The sequence below is a fragment of the Lipotes vexillifer genome, unplaced genomic scaffold (genome assembly GCF_000442215.2).
Source record: "Lipotes vexillifer unplaced genomic scaffold, Lipotes_vexillifer_v1.1 scaffold1852, whole genome shotgun sequence".
Taxonomy (NCBI): Eukaryota; Metazoa; Chordata; class Mammalia; order Artiodactyla; family Lipotidae; genus Lipotes; species Lipotes vexillifer.
The window spans coordinates 138,161-161,620 of record NW_006798778.1 but is presented as its reverse complement, the minus strand read 5'-3'; the positions used below and the strand labels follow the sequence as shown (position 1 = coordinate 161,620).

The 23,460-nt window shown below is 40.2% G+C and overlaps 1 protein-coding gene across 1 annotated transcript in view; it reads right to left on the bottom strand.

The window, feature by feature from the left end:
* Positions 1 to 23,460, bottom strand: part of LOC103075710 (contactin-associated protein-like 4) — a gene marked incomplete at its 3' end in the record, with an annotated part of 244,633 nt that overhangs the window by 181,635 nt on the left and 39,538 nt on the right. Inside the window, exon 2 of the mRNA XM_007470921.1 lies at positions 21,726 to 21,836. Coding sequence (XP_007470983.1) covers positions 21,726 to 21,836 — 111 coding nt within the window. The remainder of the gene's footprint in view (positions 1 to 21,725; positions 21,837 to 23,460) is intronic.

The following is a 23,460-nucleotide window of genomic DNA, read 5'->3' as shown; positions in this document are numbered from 1 at the left end:
CGAGAAGCGGCTGGGCCCGTGAGCCATGGCCGCTGAGCCTGCACGTCCGGAACCTGTGCTCTGCAATGGGAGAGGCCACAACAGTGGAGGACCAATTACCGCAAAAAAAAAAAAAAAAAAAAAATGAAGGGTTGGAGCCTTTGGAGCAGAGGAATGACTTGAGGGCAGACAGGTGCAAGGCACGTTTTTCAGGATGGCAGTAACGGACTGAAGGGAGTGAGGGGGCATGGAGAGGGCCGTGGTCACTACGGCAAGAAAGGAGAGTGGAACCAGATTGTAGGAAGTCTTTCATTCAAAGCTAAGAAAACTGCCAAACTCTCAGCTCCTGAGGACCACCTAGTGTGTGTTTTCTGTTTGGCACACATGTGGATCAACAGTTTTAGATAACTTGACAAACAGAAACCATCCACAATTTTAAATGTACAGAATAAACAATATGTTAAGATCACTAATAATAGGCATGGTTCTTCATATTCTTTTACAAGAAGATGGTATTAGCAACCTTTTACCAAGCTATACCCAGGCTGATGGATAGTTTGGTCTGTATGGGAAGCTTCCACAGTGAGTTGGTTTAACTGTCACTCTTGACATTTACCGAAGAAAAAAAAAATCTTAACTTATACACCACTGAGAAAAACGGATGTCGTGAATATACAAATTAACATATTTACTGATTTAGTTTTCTGAGCAACGAACAATCAAGCACTGGGAACATGTCAAGCTCCTTTGGTTCATGTCTTTCGCATCAGAGTCCAACTTTAAAAAGAAATTTTTGTATCTTCCCCCCGCCCCGACATCATTACATCTTGTCTCACGAGAGGTAAGTCCCGGTAAGCAGTATGCCAGAAAGTGTTTAAAAACTAGTTCTCTGTGGGGAAAAGTCCTGCTTTACAGCATTTGCCAGTTTCTGTGGTGTAAATGCTCCCTGCATGGCAGATTTCAAGCTCCCAATGTGACAATGCTGAGCTGGGAAGAGCCGCTCTCCCAGGCCGGCAGGTTACTGACCATATCTCAGATAAGCTACTTGAGCACAGCAGGTGGAATCATAGTAGAGTTATGAATCTCTCAGTTACAGCCTCAGGTATGAAAAATGCATTTTTTCCTAACTCAGTCTAATTTTCTCTCTTGAGCTCCTATTCTGTCCAATGTAGAAAATCAATCTAATCATTTCAGAGGAACTCAGTCCAGTTCATGGATTTCTCAGTCAATTCAGGATTTTATCTCTGTCACCTTCAGCTTGAAATGCTTGCAGGGATCTGCCTCCCTTCCTGCCGACCCTGTAGGCAGTGGAGACCGGGACCACTGTTTCTCCGTGTTTTGCGTGGGCGGTCAAGCAGCTTCCACTCTGCACCTAGGTGACTGGTTGCAGATTAGTTGGGACATGCCTATGTCACAACATTCCAATGCTCGTCCTCCCATCCCTGGTGTGACGCTTTGCCCACACCCACCACTTCATGCCCTAACTTCTGCATCCATTCTTGGTGCCCACAGCAGCTCCTGGTTCCCCTCACATGCCATCCGGGGCTGACGTGGGGACTGTCACACCACCGTCTCTGCAGTGCAGCAGCAGGATGATTTAGTGACTTCTCTTGGGGCGGGCCATCTCCTCTCTAAGTACCCTTTCGCATACAGACACCTGAGTGTGAATGAAGGGTTCTGTCAAGTTTCCTACTATGGACTTAGTTTGAGGACAGGACTTCAGGGAAAATGATCCCTCACACTTGCTTTCTCACGTCTCTTCCCTCAGTGGGGTATGGGGAAAAGGAATTCCTTTAGGCTGGTCATTTCCCCTTTCAAATCATTTATATTTTAGATCTAAAAGGTACCCACTTAACTTTGTTCCCAAGCTGGGCAGTGACCATCCTTTCCCTTAAGCCATGGGTGGCGTGTGCCTATCTGTGTTGAGAGGGGAGACGAAGGACCAGTGGGGAGGTCATGTCTATTTCTGCTCCCCCCATCACCCCACACAGAGAAATAGCCACTGACGCAATTATTATTGTCATCAAAAATGCTCATATTTCATCCTTCTTTAGAGGAATTTATGCGCTCACCTTTCCCAACATTAACCAGTTTACTTTCATGCAACCCCCCCCAAAAAACAGAAACCACTGCCCACTTTTTTTGCACAACACAATAAAAAGAATCCCCCAACCCCTCACTTCCCAGCAACCTTGGTTTGGTAAGACAGTCACACTGAGATCTGTGACTGTCTGCCCACTCTCCTCTGTGAACAAGGTTTCTTGTATCCATCCAGGGCCACCTCAGTCCAGTTCCACTGCATCTTCCAATCTGCAACGTGCGCCAAATGAACACAAGGAAAAGTGCTGTCTCCTGCAGTATGGGTCACCAAGGCTAATAAGATTCAAAGACTGATGAGTCCTTTGTGCTTACATAGGCAGAAGCAAGATTAAAACTCAGAAATCAAAGTGGTTCTTACGCTGAAGAAAGCAGGAGTCAACTAGTATTTTCCCACGTTTACTCCTCCACATCCAGAACCACTGAAAAAATCTAGGTTGTGATAGTGTCTTTTGAGAGAGGAATTTTGCAAACAGTTTATTCTACTTTGCTCCCCAAGCATAGTATTAATAATGAGATGGGGTTTTGCTATTAGGAGTGCAACTTTGATGCATATCAAATTCATAACATTCACACTAGAAGACACTAGCTTAGATCCATTTTACAATCTGTAACTCTTTATTGATAGTCTCTATTTGTTGAGACACCATGCTCCTGGTTTCTTTTGGCTCTCTGAACATATTTAAGAGAGACAATTTAAAGTCTTTGTCTAGTAAGTCCAATGTCTACCCAGTGGTTTTCTTATTTAGATGCCTGTATGAAATCACCACATTTAAATATGCACATATCCCAACTTCTATGATTTAATCTTTGTACTAAAATTATGGCCACTCCTTATATTTATGATGTTGTATATTTATTAGATTTGTAGAAGAAATATAAGTAATAACACACAAATTAAGCAAAGATAGGTTAGTTAACAGAAACTATGCAGACATGCCTCAGAGATATTGGGGAATAAAGACCACCACAATAAAGCAAATATCACAATAAAATGAGACACACACATTTTCTGGTTCCCAGTGCATATAAAAGTTATGTTTACACTATACTGTAGTCTACTAAGCATCACATCTTTTTAAAAATGTACATACTTCGATTTAAAAATGCCTTATTACTAAAAAATGCTATCATCTGAGCCTTCACTGAGTCATAGTATTAACATCAAGATCACTGATCACAAATCACCATAATAAATACGATAATAATGAAAAAGTTAGATGTATTGTGAGAATTACCAAAATATGACACAGAGACACAAAGTGAGCAAATGCTGTTGGAGAAAATGGTAATAATAGACTTGCTTGACACAAGGCTGCCGCAAACCTTAAATTTGTAAAACCACGATTATCTGCAAAGCACAATAAAACAAGGTATGCCTGTACTCAGTGAATTGCAGGCAATTCATACATTCTTACACTTTAATCTGTGAAAAGTTTTAAAGTATTTTTTATTCCTTTTTCCTTGAAACTACCAAATTATCTGCTCAAGCACTGCATAAGATTAGCTGGACTTCGGAAAGCACGTTCAGAAACACCGATACATGCAAGGGAGGTAGGACTGAAAGTCTTAAGTAGGCAAAAAACAAGGTCACAACTGTGCTTGAAATTTTATTTTTATTGAGGAAAGCCTCAAAGTTGCATGACTTCAAAATTGCAAGGTTATTAAAATAACCTTGGTTAGAAATCCAAAAACCGCATTAGGGTAGTAACAGTGGAAACCACCCCCCTCCAAAAAAAAAGAGTGTAAGAGAGACAGATTGCAAACCACAAATACACAGGATTTATCATCTTCAGGAGGAGGGATCAAGGGAGAAATAAAAGGTGATTCTAAGAATGTTAAGCCATGGTGATTAAGATAACAACCAGGAATCGGAAAAGAAAAATAATTACAAGCAGAAGCTGGTTTAGATGTGATATATTTAACTTAAGACTTATGTTGAGCTTTTTTGTGAAGACAAGACATCTAGCAGGCAGCTGGAAAATTCCAGCAGGCAGTTGAAAATACAAGATAGGAGATTGTTAGACATGTTTCTCCGCTAGCACAAACGTGGGAGGTGTCTGCACAGGCCTCCTCCTGAGGCCCTGGCAGTGGACCAGCTCATTCAGGGAGGGCATGCACAATGCCAAGGTCAAAGACAAGGCTTTGGAAAAACCCACATAAACACTGTCATTTTGGCATGGAGTCTCTGATCTTGTTTTTCATTTTTATACAGATATTTTTATATAGTCTATTAAGTCAGTTGTATTTTATATGGCCAATTTTACAGTCAATTTTATGTGTCCCTTTTCTTTTGTTGTTAATATTCATGATATGTCAATTTTTTTAAAAAGGACTCAAGGGAAAAGGTAAGAGAAGAATAACAAATAATCATCAAATCACTGAAATGTGATTTTAGGCTAGCTTTCTACTTAAATTATTGGACCTTTAAGGACCTAACAGTTCCCAATGAGGGAGAAAATCTCTGATATAAAGTCCTATTTGAGAAGAAACACAGAGAAGTCCTTCTAAAATCGTGTAGTTTTTGTACATCTTTTCCCATGGAATTACATTTGGAGGGCAGCCTTCAAAAGGGTTACAGTTAAAAATCAGATGAGATAATTTATGGGAACAGATTTTAATTTGCAGAACTATTAGAGAGACAGACAGACAGACAGACATGTAATATATGAAGTGACGTCAGTAAGACGGCAGAATAGGAAGACTCCCACTCATATACCCCCTCAGCAACAACAATCTGGCAGCCATCCACGGACAGAAGCCCCTTTGTGCGAGCTTTGGGATCCAGCCGCAGGCCCAGAGAAGTCTTGCCCCGCCCAGGGACCCACCAGGAGACACGCCTGACGGCACCCCCTGGAGGTAGGTCCACTGATTTTAATCCAAAAGGAGATTCTGAAACAGTCCTGTAACTAAGCCTCAGCCCTCCCAGTTGCAGTTCAGGCGCTGGGCAGCAGCCAATGTTGGTGTGACTGCAGATCTTAAAGTAGCCCCATCACCTGGCCCCAGGCCCTCGCAGCTGCGTTTAGGGAGCAGTCTTGCCAGGATACACGTCATCCCTGCCCCCAGGGGTAGGCCCTCAAACCTTAGTCTGACTATGGATATAGAAGGGGTCCTGGAACCCAGCTCCACACCCTCTCAGCTGCAGACCAGGAACAGTCCTGCCCACCCAGGGACGTGGAGGAAGACACACCCACCCTGAAGTGGCCCTGTAACTGTGCTCCAGCCCTTCCCGGCCACAATCCGAGAGCAGTCCCACCTGCCCTGGGACCTGGTAGGAGACATGTGCCTCCATGCCCCTGAAGGCAGCAGGCCTGCAGACCTTGTCCCAGCTATGGGCACTGAAGCACCCCTATGAATCAGTTCTGGCTCCTCTCAGACACAGTCTGGGACTACACCTGCCTGCCCAGGGACCTTCCCACTGATGCTCCTTCAAATGCACAGACAACAGCGCAAGGCTACTTAGATCACGAAAAATCAGGCAAACATGACACCACCAAAGGACACTAATAAACTTCCAGTAATTGACCCCAAAAAATGAAGGTCTCTGGCCTAACAATTCAAAATAATCATCTTAAGGAAGCTCAATGAGATACAGGTAACTAAACAAAATCAGGAAAGCAATGTATGAATAAAATGAGAAGCTTAACATTTCCAAGCAGTCTTTTGATGAGATGCAGCTCAGAACTTTCCCCCTTGAGGACAACGGTGGAAGATTTTATACATCAGTTCTCATCTTCTGTCGGTCAAGGTAGCCTCACAGGTAGGCAATAGTGCCCATACCCCACCATCAGAATTTATGGTGCCCAGTAGATTCCCTGGAAGCAGATCATCCCTCAGCATCAGAGGAGCCACAGGGCAGGAAGCTACTGGTAAGTGGTACCACCCAATATGAGATCCTGTTACACCTGTGGGAAGTTGAACTTGGTCCTGGTTGGAGAAAGAGGTGGGGCTGAGAAGATGTGTTGCCTAAGAGGTGTCCAACACACAACAGCACATCTCTAATTATAACAGTCTCTAATATGAGTGAATACAAAAAAGATGGTCTTCTACTGTTAGCTATAGTCACACTTCCGCTCCATCCTCTCCTAGGTAAGATGCTCAAGATACTTATGCATGGATCAGACAAGAAAGCTCCAGGCCCTGCTTTCACTGTTTCTCTGGTTATGCAACCCACCATGCTTTCAGAACACATGTGCACGCCAGCCGAGAGAGAGCATCTCAGGCGGAGGCCAAGCCCGACCCCCTTCACACATGTATGCCAATATTTTGTTTACGAGAGAGAGTGGCTTTTAATTCTCCTTCCTTGTTTGTCCTTGACAGGGTTTGGTATCAAGGTTATGCTGGTCTCATAGAAAGAGTTGGGGAGTATTTTGACTTTTTTTCTATCCTCTGGAAGAGATTGTGTAAGACTCGAGTTGTAGCTCCCTTAAAAGTGTTTGGAAGAATTCACATATAAATTCATTTCAGCCTGGAGTTTTCTGTTGGAGCATGTGAATTATGGATTTACTACTTTTACCTGACAGAGGAATATTTAAATTTTATTTTATTTCTTGGGCACAATTTTTCAGGCTGCATTTTTCAAATAATTTGTTCAATTCATTTAAATTTTCACAATTATTAGCAGGAAGTCTGTTAAAATATCCTCATTATGTTTTTGTCTTACTGATTGTCTATATCGCATGTTTTCTATTTCATTAATTGATGTACTGTTCTTTTATTCCTCTCCTTTTCCTTACTTTGGGTTTAATCTGTCATCCTTTCTAATTTCTTGAGAAACTGAATAAGTAGGCAATGGATGGGTTATTAATATTTAGCTTTCCTTCTTCTGTATTATGTGCAGTTAAGGTTATCAATTTGATCTAAGCTGCATCTCACAATTCTGACCTATAGTATTCTGTTATCAGTGAGTTTAAACGTTCCCTAATTTCCACTGAGATTTCCTTTTGAGAAGTGTGTTAATTAAATTCCACACCTTTCTGAGTTTTAAAGTATTTTTTAATTATTGATTTCTAGCTTAATTCAACCGTACTAGGGCACCTACTCTGCATGATATAAATCCTTTGAGATTTGTTGAAACAATTTTTATGGCGCCAAATAAATTTAAGTAAATATTCTAGGTACTCTGGATAAGAATGGGTATTCTGCAGTATTTGGAGGCAGAGGTTTATATATGCTACTCATTATATAAATATAAATTACATATGTAAATATTTCGTCAAATTTGTTAACTGCTGTTAAAATCTGTATTTCCACTGATCTTTTCTTTGGCATACTTCTTAAATTAGCTACAGAGAGAGAAATATTAAAAACCTCTACCTTTAGTGTTTCAATCTGTAATGTCTATTTCTCCTATTATTTCTGTCCACTTTTCTTTCTGTATTTTGAGGCTCTGTTAGTTCATGTAGAAAATGTCAGACTCACTATATGGTATTTCCTTTTTCTCCGGGATCTTTGACCCTGAAGGCCTGGCTATCTTGGTTTTTCTCAGATATCTTCAAGCGGTTAACACTTTCTAGCTGGTTTACTTCTTTATAGAAAGACAGTTAACTGTTATGGTCTGAGCGCGTCTCCACCCCTACCTCCCAAATTCATACACTGAAGCCATACACTGCAACGTGATGGTATTTGGGACCTTGCAGAGGTGGTTAGGTTTAGATTAGGTCTTTAGAGTGGGACCCCCCTGATGGATTAGTGACCTTATAAGAAAAGGAAGAAAGATCTTTCTCTCCCTCCCCACATGCAAACACCAAGGAAAGGCCACGTGAGCACATGGCAGGAAAGAGGCTGCTGCAAGCCAGGACAGGCTCTCACCAGGAAAAGAATCTGCTGACACCCTGATCTTGGACTTTCCAGCCTCCAGAACTGTAAGAAAAAAATGTCTGTTGTTTAAGCCACCTCGTTTGTTGTATTTTATTATAATGTCTAAAGCTAGGGTTTAGACTAGAGTTCAGACACTAGCTTTTCTAAATTATTCACACAGCCAGCCACCTTGCTAGCCACCTTGCCAGTTCCTTTAACGGGAGGTAAGACAAAGCCATAGGTAAAGTTTGATCATCCAGAGTTTCCTGGGAGACCAGGCTGTGTGTGGGACTTCACTTGAAGTTGCTTTCTTCCCCTTGCAATTCCGGCTTCTCATACTCCCTCTCTGTCTTCTCCTGGGAACCATCCCCTAATAAACCTTTAGCACCACAATTGTTGGCCCAGGGTGTGCTTTTGGGAGAACTCAACCCAATACATCACCCAACTGCATACTCACTGTTTACTTTCACTGTACCTACATGTGAAATTTTCCTCCTCAACAGAATGAAAAATATTAGATATACACAAAGAAGTGTAACCTATATATTAATTTTAAATTTTATGAATGTATTTTAACTGACTAAATTTAAGTTCCTATATCAATTTCAATAGGTTCATATTTATAACTTGAATTCCTATATTTTATAACAGTTGAAGACATTTCCTAAGCCAGGCACATTCTGTGTCTTCTAGTTTGAGAGGACTTAGAAGGACAGTCTGCCTTAAGATTCTCCCCTTCTTGAAAAGCCATCAGTATCACTCACTCACATGCTTTGAAAATCTCCATTATTAGAGTGAGTCAAAAGGAAAAGAGATGGTGCCTATAGAATATTATAAATAAAAAGAGTACACTGTCATACAATTTAGAGATCCCCAAATTCAACCCCATACTTTTACAGGAAAGGAAAAAAAGAGAGGAAATGTCTTTTCCCCAAGACCACCCACAATTTAGTATTATAACCTAGGTTTTGTGATTCCAAAAGCAACATTTTTTATCACTATAAATTACTTAGGATCAGCTACATGGCACATTCATTGGGCTTACATTATCAGACTGATTCAGAGCTGAAGAAAGCATGGTACAGGGCAGACAAGGACGATAAAGGGTAAGACTGAGGGAGGAGCAAGACACTGGCCAGAGATCAGAAGACAGTAGAACATGTTCTTAAGGAAGAGGGCCCAGAAGGGAGAGCTACATCCAAAGTAAGAGAGAACCAAACATTCAGGAGGACAATCGCCTCTGGTATTAAATCAAATGAACTGATAGAAGAATAGAAGTGATTCTATATTAATCCCAGAAGTGAGAGCAAACTCTCCTATACTTTAATGAGTAGAGGATACAAGGGCTTCCCTGGCGGCACAGTGGTTGAGAGTCCGCCTGCTGATGCAGGGGACACGGGTTCGTGCCCCGGTCCGGGAAGATCCCACATGCCGCGGAGCGGCTGAGCCCGTGAGCCACGGCCGCTGGGCCTGCGCGTACGGAGCCTGTGCTCCGCAACTGGAGAGACCACAGCAGTGAGAAGCCCGCGTACCGCAAAAAAAATTAATTAATTAATTAAAAAATAGAGGATACAGGCATATCAAGAAATAAGAATGTAAATATTCACTAATCTTTATTTCACCTTCTCAAAGCCAGTACGCAAAATATAACCTATAAGTGCATGTGACACACCACTGACCATAAAACTGATCTGGAACTTCATTTGCCAAACCTTTATTGAAATGTTAGTAAGTTCTTTTTAACTTCATAAACCAATTTCCAATTGCTAAAAAAGTAAAAATATTTTAAATAAAACCACCAGATTACCCTAGGTCACAGACTTTGACTAAGGATATATGAGAACATTTTATCTTTACTTCAAGCTAATGATGAACATATAAAATATCATTCTTTGTTTGGCCCTGAATCAAGGCCAGCACTTTGGCTGTTGGTGTCAAGCAGGAGCCTAAAGAAGTCTCTTTTTATGGTCTGTTGGCCATTTCAGAACTTTGGAAATGTAATGGTCAATTCATTAGAAAGAAACATCTAAGTCTTTGGTGATAGATATGGGCTAATACTTATTTGTAGTTGATTAATAATGGGATTCTAAAATTTTGAGATCCCTGATTTAACTCATTCATTAGAATTATAATGCTGTTAAATCCAATTACTACAAAAAAATTGCTGAGGATCCAAAAACAGTCAGATGATTCTGAACTGTGAGCTTTCTTTGAATATTATCCTTTGCATGGTCAGGGACCTGACTTGTGTACTTTAGACTTCATTCAAATAGGAAACTTACATTTACTATTGGGCTGTAAAATTTTTTGAGCTGTATACTGAACTGTGAAAGTGCATCTATATTATGGACATTGATTGAGAAAGTTACTTTCATAGTAAATGCACCATTTAAATATGGTGATCTTCACTATGTGAAAGGCATAAATCTTGCTGGATTTCATTTGCCTGGCAAGATATACAAATATTTGGAAAGTAAAATGTATTTTCTTTAATAGGAAGGGAAGGAAGACTTCCTTGCTCTTTTGAAAGGAAAATTGATTTTTGCCTATTCTGCTTATTAAATATTTTACCAATTTATTAATTATTGTAACAAATGTCTGCCCTTAATATATAAAATTCTTCTGCAGAGTAATTAAAAACTAAAGATAAATGCTCAAAAAAAAAAATTCTTTGACCCTGCTTTGCTCTATAATTAATCAAGAATAAAAAGACTCTTTTACCAGAGTTATAAGGATGCCTGAATTTTGAGATTACCTTTTTATAAATCAAAGTATATATTTGGCCTGTGAGGTTTGCTAAAGTGGGGTTAACTGGCAGGACACACACTGAAACTGTTTAACATTCTCTTGGGACTGTGCTTTTGTAATTCTTGTGGTTACAGCACAGTGCCGTGATCATTTTCAATAAAGCCAAAACCACTTCAGTATTATCCCTATTCTTCCAAAAGAAAGCTAGAGAATTAAAGCATAGAGATTAAGTATTTCGTCTGTCTTTAAAAACCTAAGAGACAAATGTAAAATAGATAGCTAGTGGGAAGCAGCCGCATAGCACAGGGAGATCAGCTCGATGCTTTGTGACCACCTAGAGGGGTGGGATAGGGAGGGTGGGAGGGAGACGCAAGCGGGAGGAGATATGGGGATATATGTATACATATAGCTGATTCACTTTGTTATACAGCAGAAACTAACACAACATTGTAAAGCAATTATACTCCAATAAAGATGTTAAAAAATAAATTTAAAAAAATTACTTCCTACTTAAATAAATGAATTTAAAAACATCTTCCTAAAAATAAATTAATTAATTTAAAAAAAAAAGTAAGGTAGTAATGATTTAAACCCAGGAATGGTGAATTGACCCAGATAAGTCTAACACCAAAGTGTTAACTCTTCACCTAAACTGTCATGATCCACTGGAGAGAGTACAAAGGAGAGAAGCAGAGCAGGTTAACTAAGGTTCAAGTGTGCTGGAGAAGCTTACATCCTGTGACTACAGGGGTGACTCTCAGGGATCTGACTATTCAGGAATTTTTGTCGGGTCTAAGTGTTCTCATCCCAACATTAAGAACTGTACATCTCCTAATCTCAGAGATCAGTTAGGGCAAGACAGAAAAATAGGGCAAAGCTAATACAAAGTCGGGTACTTACAGCCTGACTCAGCATGGAGGTGTGGGACCCTTGCAATTCAGGTAATTACTCAGGCCGAGGGTTTACTCAGACACATGGCATCCTGGATGTGATGGGAAGCAGTTGACATGGAAGCAAATAAACTGTTGGCATCTTTTGTTCTCTAGCCAACTCTATAAAAACAGGCGGTCCCCAATGCAGTCAATTCTCCACACTCAGTTCGTGAGGCTCACCTGCCCCATTTCTGGTCCTGGGGACCATCAGGCACATTTCAGACCTACACCCACCATGCCAATGAGGCTCTCCTTTTATGAGGCCTGAGTTTTTTCAGTCCTGTGCAAAATTCATCTATTGTTCTTTTCCTCATAAAGTACTGGTTACCAAATATATTAATTTTATCATTTTAAATGTGATAATTATAAACGATTATATGCAATATGTTAAACGGCAAGAAACATTTACCTCATCTATCCTCTTAAGCACTGACATGCACCATGCATACCTTGGGAATTTATCTCTGGGATTTTAATTTAAGCATAATAGTTACATGCAAAGAAGCACAATGATTTAGGGCAGTAAGTATTGCCAAATAGGACTTCCCTGGGGGCTCAGCGGTTAAGAATCCGCCTGCCAATGCAGGGTACATGGGTTCAAGCCCTGGTCGGGGAAGATCCCACATGCCATGGAGCAACAAAGCCCGTGCGCCATAACTACTGAGCCTGTGCTCTAGAGCCCGCAAGCCACAACTACTGAGCCCGTATGCCACAACTACCAAGTCCACGTGCCACAACTACTGAAGCCCACGCGCCTAGAGCCTGTGCTCCACAACAAGAGAAGCCACCGCAGTGAGAAGCCCGCGCAGGGTTCACCACAACTAGAGAAAGCCCACGCGCAGCAACGAAGACCCAACAAAGCCAAAAAAAGAGAAAAAAAATCGCCCAATAATTCTGTATAGAATGTTATAATTGCCAAATGTAAAATAGATAGCTAGTGGGAAGCAGCCGCATAGCACAGGGAGATCAGCTCGATGCTTTGTGACCACCTAGAGGGGTGGGATAGGGAGGGTGGGAGGGAGACGCAAGCGGGAGGAGATATGGGGATATATGTATACATATAGCTGATTCACTTTGTTATACAGCAGAAACTAACACAACATTGTAAAGCAATTATACTCCAATAAAGATGTTAAAAAATAAATTTAAAAAAATTACTTCCTACTTAAATAAATGAATTTAAAAACATCTTCCTAAAAATAAATTAATTAATTTAAAAAAAAAAGTAAGGTAGTAATGATTTAAACCCAGGAATGGTGAATTGACCCAGATAAGTCTAACACCAAAGTGTTAACTCTTCACCTAAACTGTCATGATCCACTGGAGAGAGTACAAAGGAGAGAAGCAGAGCAGGTTAACTAAGGTTCAAGTGTGCTGGAGAAGCTTACATCCTGTGACTACAGGGGTGACTCTCAGGGATCTGACTATTCAGGAATTTTTGTCGGGTCTAAGTGTTCTCATCCCAACATTAAGAACTGTACATCTCCTAATCTCAGAGATCAGTTAGGGCAAGACAGAAAAATAGGGCAAAGCTAATACAAAGTCGGGTACTTACAGCCTGACTCAGCATGGAGGTGTGGGACCCTTGCAATTCAGGTAATTACTCAGGCCGAGGGTTTACTCAGACACATGGCATCCTGGATGTGATGGGAAGCAGTTGACATGGAAGCAAATAAACTGTTGGCATCTTTTGTTCTCTAGCCAACTCTATAAAAACAGGCGGTCCCCAATGCAGTCAATTCTCCACACTCAGTTCGTGAGGCTCACCTGCCCCATTTCTGGTCCTGGGGACCATCAGGCACATTTCAGACCTACACCCACCATGCCAATGAGGCTCTCCTTTTATGAGGCCTGAGTTTTTTCAGTCCTGTGCAAAATTCATCTATTGTTCTTTTCCTCATAAAGTACTGGTTACCAAATATATTAATTTTATCATTTTAAATGTGATAATTATAAACGATTATATGCAATATGTTAAACGGCAAGAAACATTTACCTCATCTATCCTCTTAAGCACTGACATGCACCATGCATACCTTGGGAATTTATCTCTGGGATTTTAATTTAAGCATAATAGTTACATGCAAAGAAGCACAATGATTTAGGGCAGTAAGTATTGCCAAATAGGACTTCCCTGGGGGCTCAGCGGTTAAGAATCCGCCTGCCAATGCAGGGTACATGGGTTCAAGCCCTGGTCGGGGAAGATCCCACATGCCATGGAGCAACAAAGCCCGTGCGCCATAACTACTGAGCCTGTGCTCTAGAGCCCGCAAGCCACAACTACTGAGCCCGTATGCCACAACTACCAAGTCCACGTGCCACAACTACTGAAGCCCACGCGCCTAGAGCCTGTGCTCCACAACAAGAGAAGCCACCGCAGTGAGAAGCCCGCGCAGGGTTCACCACAACTAGAGAAAGCCCACGCGCAGCAACGAAGACCCAACAAAGCCAAAAAAAGAGAAAAAAAATCGCCCAATAATTCTGTATAGAATGTTATAATTTTCCTCACTAGAAGTACATCCAGAATGAGAGTTCTCCCTGTCAAGTAACTAAATATGCTGATTTCTCTACAGATAGATGCTTGATTTTAACAGCAAACCCTACAGGCATGAGGAAAGCATTGCTTTATAAGCATGTAGAGTAGAAGGGCTTAGCTGTGGATAAATAAAACAGACAATGGGAAAATACAGACATATATTCCACTTTTTAGCAAAAGAGGAAATATTTTGATCTTACAGAACAGAGGAGAGAAAACTCACAGTATTGGTCACTTATGGAAGCAACCTGCTATATAATTAAACACATGTACATATATATGTTTACATTCACACATACAAATATTTTGTTTTTGCTGTGTACCACCATTTTATTTACTGCGTTATACAAGCACATCAGTTTGCAATAACCCATTTCCAAGGTTTCCCAAGTACATGAAAATAAAAAAACATCCATTTGGATTACAATGCAACTCCAGGAACAGTTCTACATATATGGCTTCTTATATTCTGTCCTAAGAACACACTTGGACCATCAAATGGCACACTAGAACCTGTCTGAACTGTACACTGATAATGGCAACGATTTAAGATGCCGAATGTAATTCAAAATACACTGAAACTGCAAAACTGGGACTAATATACAAGGGCAGAGAGATTTAATTCCATTACAAAGCCGGTATTAGTAGCAATTGGTTTTTGTTTGTTTGTGTGGTTTACAGTTAATTTTGGGTCACATGTCTCGGAGCTATGAAATCTATCAGGTTCAAGTTGAGATGCATCTTCCCAGTGCAAAAAAAGTACAAAAGAAGTTACTTACTCAGTGGCACTTGTACTAGCTTCCCAGGGCTGCTATAACAAAGTGTCACTAACTGCACAGCTTAATAGAATTTACTCTCACAGTTTTGGAGGTTAGAGGTCCAAAACTGAGGTGTCAGCAAGGCCACGCTCCCTTTGTGGGCTTTAGAGAAAAATTCTCCCCCTGGTGCTTGCTGGCAATATTTGACATTTCTTGGTTTGTAGCTATATCATTTCAATTTCTGCTTCCATCTCCTCGTGGACTTCTTCCCTCTGTCTCCTCTGTCTCTGCGTCTCTGTGTACCTCTTTCCCCTTAGAAGGACACCAGTCACTGGATTTAGGGCCCAGCCTAATCCATTATTACCTCATCCTGATTATACCTGCATAGACCCTAGATCTAAACAAGGTCACATTCTCAGGTACTAGGTGTTAAGAATTAAATATATTGGTTAGGGGGATACAATTCAACTCACAGAAGTCTACCCTTTGCTCCCCCCAAAATTCACATCATCATCATGCAAAATACATTCACCCCATCCCAACATCCCCAAAAGTTTTAACCCATTCTAGCATCAACTCTAAGTCCAAAATCTCATCTAAATACAATCAACACAAGAAATCCTAAATCTTATCTTCCAAACCATCTAAATTAGACGTAAGTGAGACTCTGGGTATGGTACATCCTGAGGAAAACCTCCATCTGTGGACTGTGAAACTAGAAAACAAATTATCTGCTTTCAAAATACAATAATGGGACAGTCATAGGATAGGCATTCCCATTCCCAAAGGGAGAAACTGAAAGGAATAAAGGGGTTATGGGTCCAAAGCAAGTCTGAAACCCAGCAGAGCAAATTCCACTAAGTCTCAAGGCCCGAGTATAATCCTCTATGGCTTGATGCTCTGCCCCCTGGTCCTGCAGAGGCCCCACTGGCCCCAGACTCAGGACCCATGGAGACCTTGCTGGCCTAGCTTACGTCTCTTTCAGTCTAGGCAAGTAGTGTTTCTGCTAGGATAAAATTCTCAAAAACTGCCTCCTATGCAATTGACAGAAGCATGTCCTCCACAGATCTTTCTGGATAACCCCATCTGTATTCCAGGGTTCAGGTGAGATGATGGACTGCATTCATGAGTCACACTCCTAATCTCTTTAGCAAAATGAGCCCACATCTTTGACGTTCTCTCTAGAGAATTTTTTTGCAGTATAGATAGGCTGAGAAATTTCCAACTTATCAAATTCTGGTTCCTTTTTTGCTTAACAGCTCCTTCCTCCATTTATTCCTTTCCTCCGGTGTTTTACTATAAGCTGCAAGGAGAAACCAGGGCACATCTTCCATATGTCGCTTGGAAACATTCTGAGGTAAATATCAAGTTCATCACTTACAAATTCTCCTTTCCACCCAACACTAGAACACAACTCATTCCACTTTCCCACCACTTTATTACCAGGACTGCCTTCCCTCCAGTGTCTCACAATATGACCCTTTTGTCTTTTGGAGAGCTCTCCAGAAGCACTTTATCCTCTACATTCCCACCAACAGCAGTCTCTTCGAGGCAATCTAGGATTTTTCTATCACACACCTGAAAATTCTTCCAACCTCTGCCCATTACCCAATTCCAAAGCCACTTCCATATTTTTAAACATTTGTTTCAGTAGCACTAAACCTGCAGTTCCAAAGTCTGTATTAGTTTCCTATGGTGGCTGTAACGAAGTATCCCAAACTGGCTTAAAGTAACAGAAATTTATTCCCTCACTGTTCTGGAGACCCAAAGTCCAAAATCAAGGTGTCACCAGTCACGCATCCTCTAAAAGGTCCTTCTTTGCCTCTTCCCAGCTTCTGGTGGTTACTGGCAAACCTTGGAATTCCTTGGCTTGTAGCTTCATTACTTGAATTTCTGCTTCTGTCTTCACCTGGCCTTCTTCTCTCTGTCTTCTCTGTTCCTGTGTCTCCAAATCTCATTCTCCTTATAAGGCCTTATCTGGAGCCCACCCTAATCCAATATGACCTTATCTTAACTTGATCACATCTGCAAAGACTCTAGGGCTAAATAAGGTCACATTCATAGGTATCAGGGTTAAGATGTGAATGTATCCTTTTGAAGGACACATTTCAACCCACAATGGAATTAAGTGACAAAATTAAATTAATATACCTCAAAAAAAGTAAATTTTCTTCTTCCCTACTGGTAGAAATGGACATTTAACTGTAGTCTTTTTCTGATTTCCTTTCCCCATTACAGGGCCTAGTCATTATCACAGTGTTACCCAGGGCACTTCTTATCTCATAGATGGAAAGCAGTGGGCTGTTGAGCTTGATTCCTCATTTCTTGCTTTTCTGTTCTTTGGCTCTAAGTTTTCCAGATTCCATAGCAAAAAGGTAACCCCATCTGTGTTTCTAGGATACTAGGATCTTTATTTGCTGATTCAGTTTATTTATACATGACCCGCTGACTTAGCTGAACACCCTTCCATAGCCTGATTTAAATACCACAAGGAATGTCGGCATACTAGTATAAAATACAGCCTTTAATAAATCATTCAAAATCTGATATTCTCTTGTGAACACTTCATGTAATTAATAGGTAAAAAAAGAAAAGCTAAATAAAAAAGAAAAATGTAATCAAGCAGGTTGACAACCAGCAAAAGATAATTAAAACGATCCTGTTGTGTTTCTCCATTTCATTAACATGCAAATGAGATTCATGAAGTTTAATATTGCGTTTCACCAAGAGCCATAGAAATGAATTAAGAATGAAAATGAGTCCTACTGATAGAGACTCCTGATGAGTATATAAATTAATGAAAAATATGATTGATCAAATCAATAACATATTATATATATATAGAGAGAGAGAGAGATTTGTTGAACCTCAACAAATGAAAATAATGATAAATAGTTACATTAAATTTTGTATCTCTTTTGATGGGCCAAATCCTATGAAACCTTATTATAACTCAAATGGAGTGGTGGCAAATGCTAAACTCTGCTTTACTTTAAAGAGAAATATAAGATAGAAACTTCATTCTAAGGTCAGTGTTGTGATGACAGCATTCCTATGGAAAGGACCATTGGTTCAGGATCTGGACTGACCCCCACAGGGCTAGGAAATCCCACTTGCCTGTGGTAAGGGATTCAGAATTGAAAATAGGAAGAGATAGTCCAATGTGACAATAACTTTCACTATAAGGCAAATAAATGTAACAGACAAGAATTATCTACACAAATATATTCAAAGCCCACAAAATTCTCCATTTGATACAAGGATCTCAGTTATTACACTCTTAGTGTGATATTCTCACACTAAGAAACACAAAGTTATGACAATTATACCTAATTAAAAAAAAAAGAAACACACATAGAGGACTGTATCAAATAATATCAGATAAGATTTTTTAAATAAACCCATGCTACAGAGTTAGATATTTATAACATGGACCATATGGCAAAACACACACACACACACAATCTATTTGTTATGTCCACTGTTCAATGTACTCAAACATTAAACAACAGCACAAAGGATAAGATCAAGGAGTAAAATTCGAAGAAGTAGCTGCAGCATGTGAGAAGGGAATAATAAGTGAGTGAATCAGTTTCAATAATATATGATGTCAGTGTCTTTTTTTATGGTTGTTAAAAATATTTTCTTTGTTAGTATTGCCAATCCTCTTTCCATAGAATGCATGAGCAGATGGGTTTTGCCTTAGCATATTATAGAAAGGGATAATAACGATACTTTGTCTTTAAGTGCAGAGAGTTTTGAAATTCTCTTATATCTACAGCAAGTTGCCATTTAATTATCCGCACTTTTCTTTAAACATACTCAAGCAATCAAACACAACCTACCTAAGAGATAGTCAACAATACGAACTGAGTATTCCTAAAGGAGCATGGAAGCTTATTAACTTCCCATTCCTCAACAGGAGAGAAAGTCATGTCATTCATTTTGAGAATTAACTAAACTTAGGGATGATTACTGTTAAATAACTAGCAACTTTTGAAATCGCTTCTTGCAAACTTCCTTGCTTATCTTGAAATAGAGGGCCAATTAAATTTTCATGGCTACTGTATACACAATGATTGTATATTGCTGTAGAAAAGTATATTTTAGGACCAAGATGGCAGAGTAGGAAGACCCTGAACTCACCTCCTCCCACACGCACACCACAATGACAACTACTTAGAAAGTAACTGTCAGGGCTTCCCTGGTGGTGCAGTGGTTAAGAATCCGCCTGCCAATGCAGGAGACATGGGTTCGAGCCTGGATCCAGGAAGATCCCACATGCCGTGGAGCAACTAAGCCCGTGCGCCACAACTACTGAGCCTGCGCTCTAGAGCCCGCAAGCCACAACTACTGAAGCCTGTGTGCCTAGAGCCCGTGCTCTGCAACAAGAGAAGCCACCGCAATGAGAAGCCTGTGCACCACAACGAAGAGTAGCCCCCACTTGCCACAACTAGAGAAAACCCGTACGCAGCAATGAAGACCCAAATGCAGCTAAAAATAAATAAATTTATTAAAGAAAAGAAAGTAACTATTTATGAGAACAACCTGAAGATAAGAAAAGATTTTCCACAACTAAAATATAAAGAAAAAGCCACAACAAGACAGGTAGAAGGGACAGAGATGGAGTCTAGTCAGTAACCCCAGCACAGGATCAGTGACCCACAAACATGAGGGAAATCATAGCAACAGAGGTCCTCCATGAGGGGCATGGTGTTTGAGCCACACATAGGCCTCCCAGCCCAGGGATCCTGCACAGGGAAAAAGAGGCCCCAGAAGTCAACCTTTGAAAACCAGCAGGGCATATGTTTGGAAAAGCCAGAGGGCATTGGAAAACAGAGACTCCACTCTTAAAGGGTGTGCAGAAAATCTCACATACTCCAAGTCCCAGTGTAGAGGCAGTAGTTTGAAAGGCACCTGAGTCAGACTCACTTAATGCCCATGGAGAGCCTCCCAGAGAGACAGGAGGCAGCTGAGACTCCCCTGGGTAATGAGACACTGGTGGTGGCCATTTTTGGAATCTCCTTCTACTGAGCTGACACCAGCACTGGCAAGTGTCATTCTGGAATCCTCTCTCTAGTCTATTAGTGCCAGGAGCCGACAACACCCACCAGTGGGCCCACAACAGCCATGCACCACCAGGTCACACAGCCAGCCAGGTTGGGGGTCAGCCCCACCTGCCAGCCCGCCCACAGTAGTGGGCCCTGCCATAACAAAAGGGCACATGCAGCCCACGCAGGGGACACCCCTGGAGCATCTAGCTCTGATGGTCAGAGGGGAGTGTGCTGCTGGCCCAGAGGACATCTCCTATGGAAGACCACTTCAAAAAGACTGGGAGATGTAATGGAACTACCTAATACATAGAAATAAACACAGAGAATTAGGGAAAATGAAGAGACAAAGAAATCTGTTCCAAATGAAAGAACAAGACAAAACCTCAGGAAAAGAACTAAATGAAACGGAGATAAGTAATCTACCCAATAAAGAATTCAAGATAATGATCATAAAGATGTTCACCAATCTTAGGAGAATGGATGAACAGAGTGAGAACTTCAACAAAGAGTTAGAAAATTTAAAAAGAAATAAGAGCTGGAGAATAAAACAACTGAAGTAAAAAATACACTAGAGGGTATCAACGGTAGATTAAATGATACAGAAGAATGGATCAGTTATCTGGAAGACAAGAGTACTGCAAATCAACCAAACTGAACAGGAAAAGAAAAAAAGGTTTTAATAAAGGTAATTAAGGGACCTCTGAGACAACATCAAGCATAGGAACATTCACATTATACGGTCCCAGAGGAAGAAAAGAGAGAAAAAGGACCAGAGAATTTTTGGAAGAAATAACACCCAGAAACCTCCCTAACCTGGGGAAGAAAACAGACATCCAGGTCCAGGAAGCACAGAGTCCCAAACAAGATGAACCCAAAGAGGTCCACACCAAGACACATTATAACTAAAATGGGAAAATTAAAGATTAAAGTGAGAATCTTAAAAGTAGCAAGAGAAGAGCAACTAGAAGGGAACTCCGATAAGACTATCAGCTGACTTTTCAGCAGAAACTTTGCAGGTCAGAAGGGAGTGCATGACGTATTCAACGTAATGAAAGGAAAAAAACCTACAACCAAGGGACTTCCTTGGCGGTCCAGTGGTTAAGACTTTGCCTTCCAATGCATGGGGTGCGGGTTCGATCCCTGATTGGGGAGCTAAGATCCCACATGCCTCGCAGCCAAAAAACCAAAACATAAAACAGAAGCAATATTGTAACAAATTCAATAAATACTTTAAAAATGGTCCACATCAAAAAATCTTAAAACAAAACAAAAACCCTACAACCAAGAATACTCTACCCAGCAAGGTTATCATTCAGATTTGAAGGTACAAACCTCCAGTTATAAGATAAATAAGTCATGGGATGTAATATAGAGCATAAGGAATATGGTTAATAATATCTTTATATGGTTACTAGACATAACATGGTGATCACTTCACAGTGTATTTAAATGTCAAAGCAATATATTGTACACCTAAAACTAAAATTATATAGTATATCAACTATATTTCAATTAAAAAATGAAAATAAAAAAATTCTAAAGAAAAGTTTATTTTATAAGATACATTAAAAAAATCACCAGATTTAGGGAATTCAATTCTTTGGGCACTAAAATGATGATACAAGATCTCAGAACAGGTGCATCCCTTTGCCATTCTAGAGCCAATCCTAAATGTCATGAACATCCCATTAGTTTCTGCCATTTGCTTATTCAGAAATTTATTACCTTTTACAATATATCACTTACAATGATTTTACTAAAAGAGAATGGAAGATGAATGAGATTCATCATGAACCAATCAGAGCAGAAAAAGCAGACTTACCATCTCTTCGATTTAGCCTTGCAAATCCAGGACCATAGCTGCTAGAGAGCTCGGATGAACTGCTGAATGATGCCTGAGACAAGGCAGACACCAGAGGGTCATCACAATCGTCTGCCAAAAGGAAAAATTCCACATTCAGGTTAGTAATGTGCTGACAGCTTACTTGGATTCAACAGATAAAACAAATAAACAAAACAATAAATCTAGGATCTCTAACAATATGCCCACTGCTTATATATAGTTAAGTTCAATAAGAGAAAAAGAATTTAAAGACAAGAGCATATGGAAATGGAGAAGGAAAACTTCGTAGAAATTACAAAACAGTATCTTGAGACAGAAACGGTTTACTTAAACAAGAAACAAAAATACCCACAGTATTCCTAAGTTACATAAATAAATGTATATTAGGAAGGAATTATAAACTTAACTAGATTAAAACTAAGAACTTAGGGTTGCCAAAAGACATGTGATGTAAAGAGAAACATCACAACATGGAGAAAGTACTCCCCAAACAGTTTACAATTAGTATTGCAAATTAAGGAAAAAATAAAAAATAAAAATAAGGAGAAACAAAAACTCCTTTTAAATCAGTTAGAAAACACCCTAGAAAAAATGACATAAGGCTAGACCAGAGTTCACAGCACAGAACCGCTATTAAATGATGATCGAACTCAAAGTGTAAATTAACACTACAATTAGATACTATTTTACAAACAGCAGACCAGCAAGATTTAATAAGTCTGACAACACCAGATGGTCCAGATAATGTGGGCCAAGAGAAACTCCAACATCCTGCTAGTGGGAGTGTAAAGACGAGCACCTACTCTTAAAAAACAATTTGTCATCAGCTTGCATATTTGAACTTCTGTACCCCATGGTCCATTGATATGTATTTCCTCCTGGGCAGAGCCTTCCTATGAGGAACTGCTGGTCTCAAGAAGCTTTGCCTTCTAGGTGTTATACAAATACTAGTGTTTATTGTGTGCCATCAGAAAAAAAGTTGAGAAGCATTAACCTAGAGCAACTCTTATATTTGTGCAGAGGGAGATGTGTGCAATTTCTAGCAACAATGTTCATGACAGAAAAAATTGATCAACAATCCGAACATTTACTGATCAAAGAAGAGATCAATAAATCATAGTACTTTTCACAATGAAATAACATACAGCAGGAAAAAGAACTACACCAACATACACCAAAAAATAAATTAAATAAAATAAAAATGTTGGATCTTAGAAATAAAATATTTAATGAAAAAAGTTATAGAAGACCGTATAATATATATTGATAGTTTTGAGAATCTTAAAAACAAGCAAAGCTAAGTAATACATTATTTAGGGACACATGTGACTAGGAAAAAAAACTATTTAAAAAAACAAAGAGGGCCTCCCTGGTGGCACAGTGGTTGAGAGTCCGCCTGCTGATGCAGGGGACACGGGGTCGTGCCCCGGGTCCGGGAAGATCCCTCATGCCGTGGAGCGGTTGGGCCGTTGAGCCATGGCCGCTGAGCCTGCGCGTCCGTAGCCTGTGCTCCGCAACGAGAGAGGCCACAACAGTAAGAGGCCCGCGTACCTCAAAAAAAAAAAAACAAAAAAAACAAAAAAAACACAAAGAAGTGAAAAGTTTAGAATTCAGGATAGTGGTTACATCTAAAGGAAGGCAGTGTGTGTGTGTGTGTGTGTGTGTGTGTGTGTGTGTGTGTGTGTGTGTGTGTGTGTATATACATACACATATC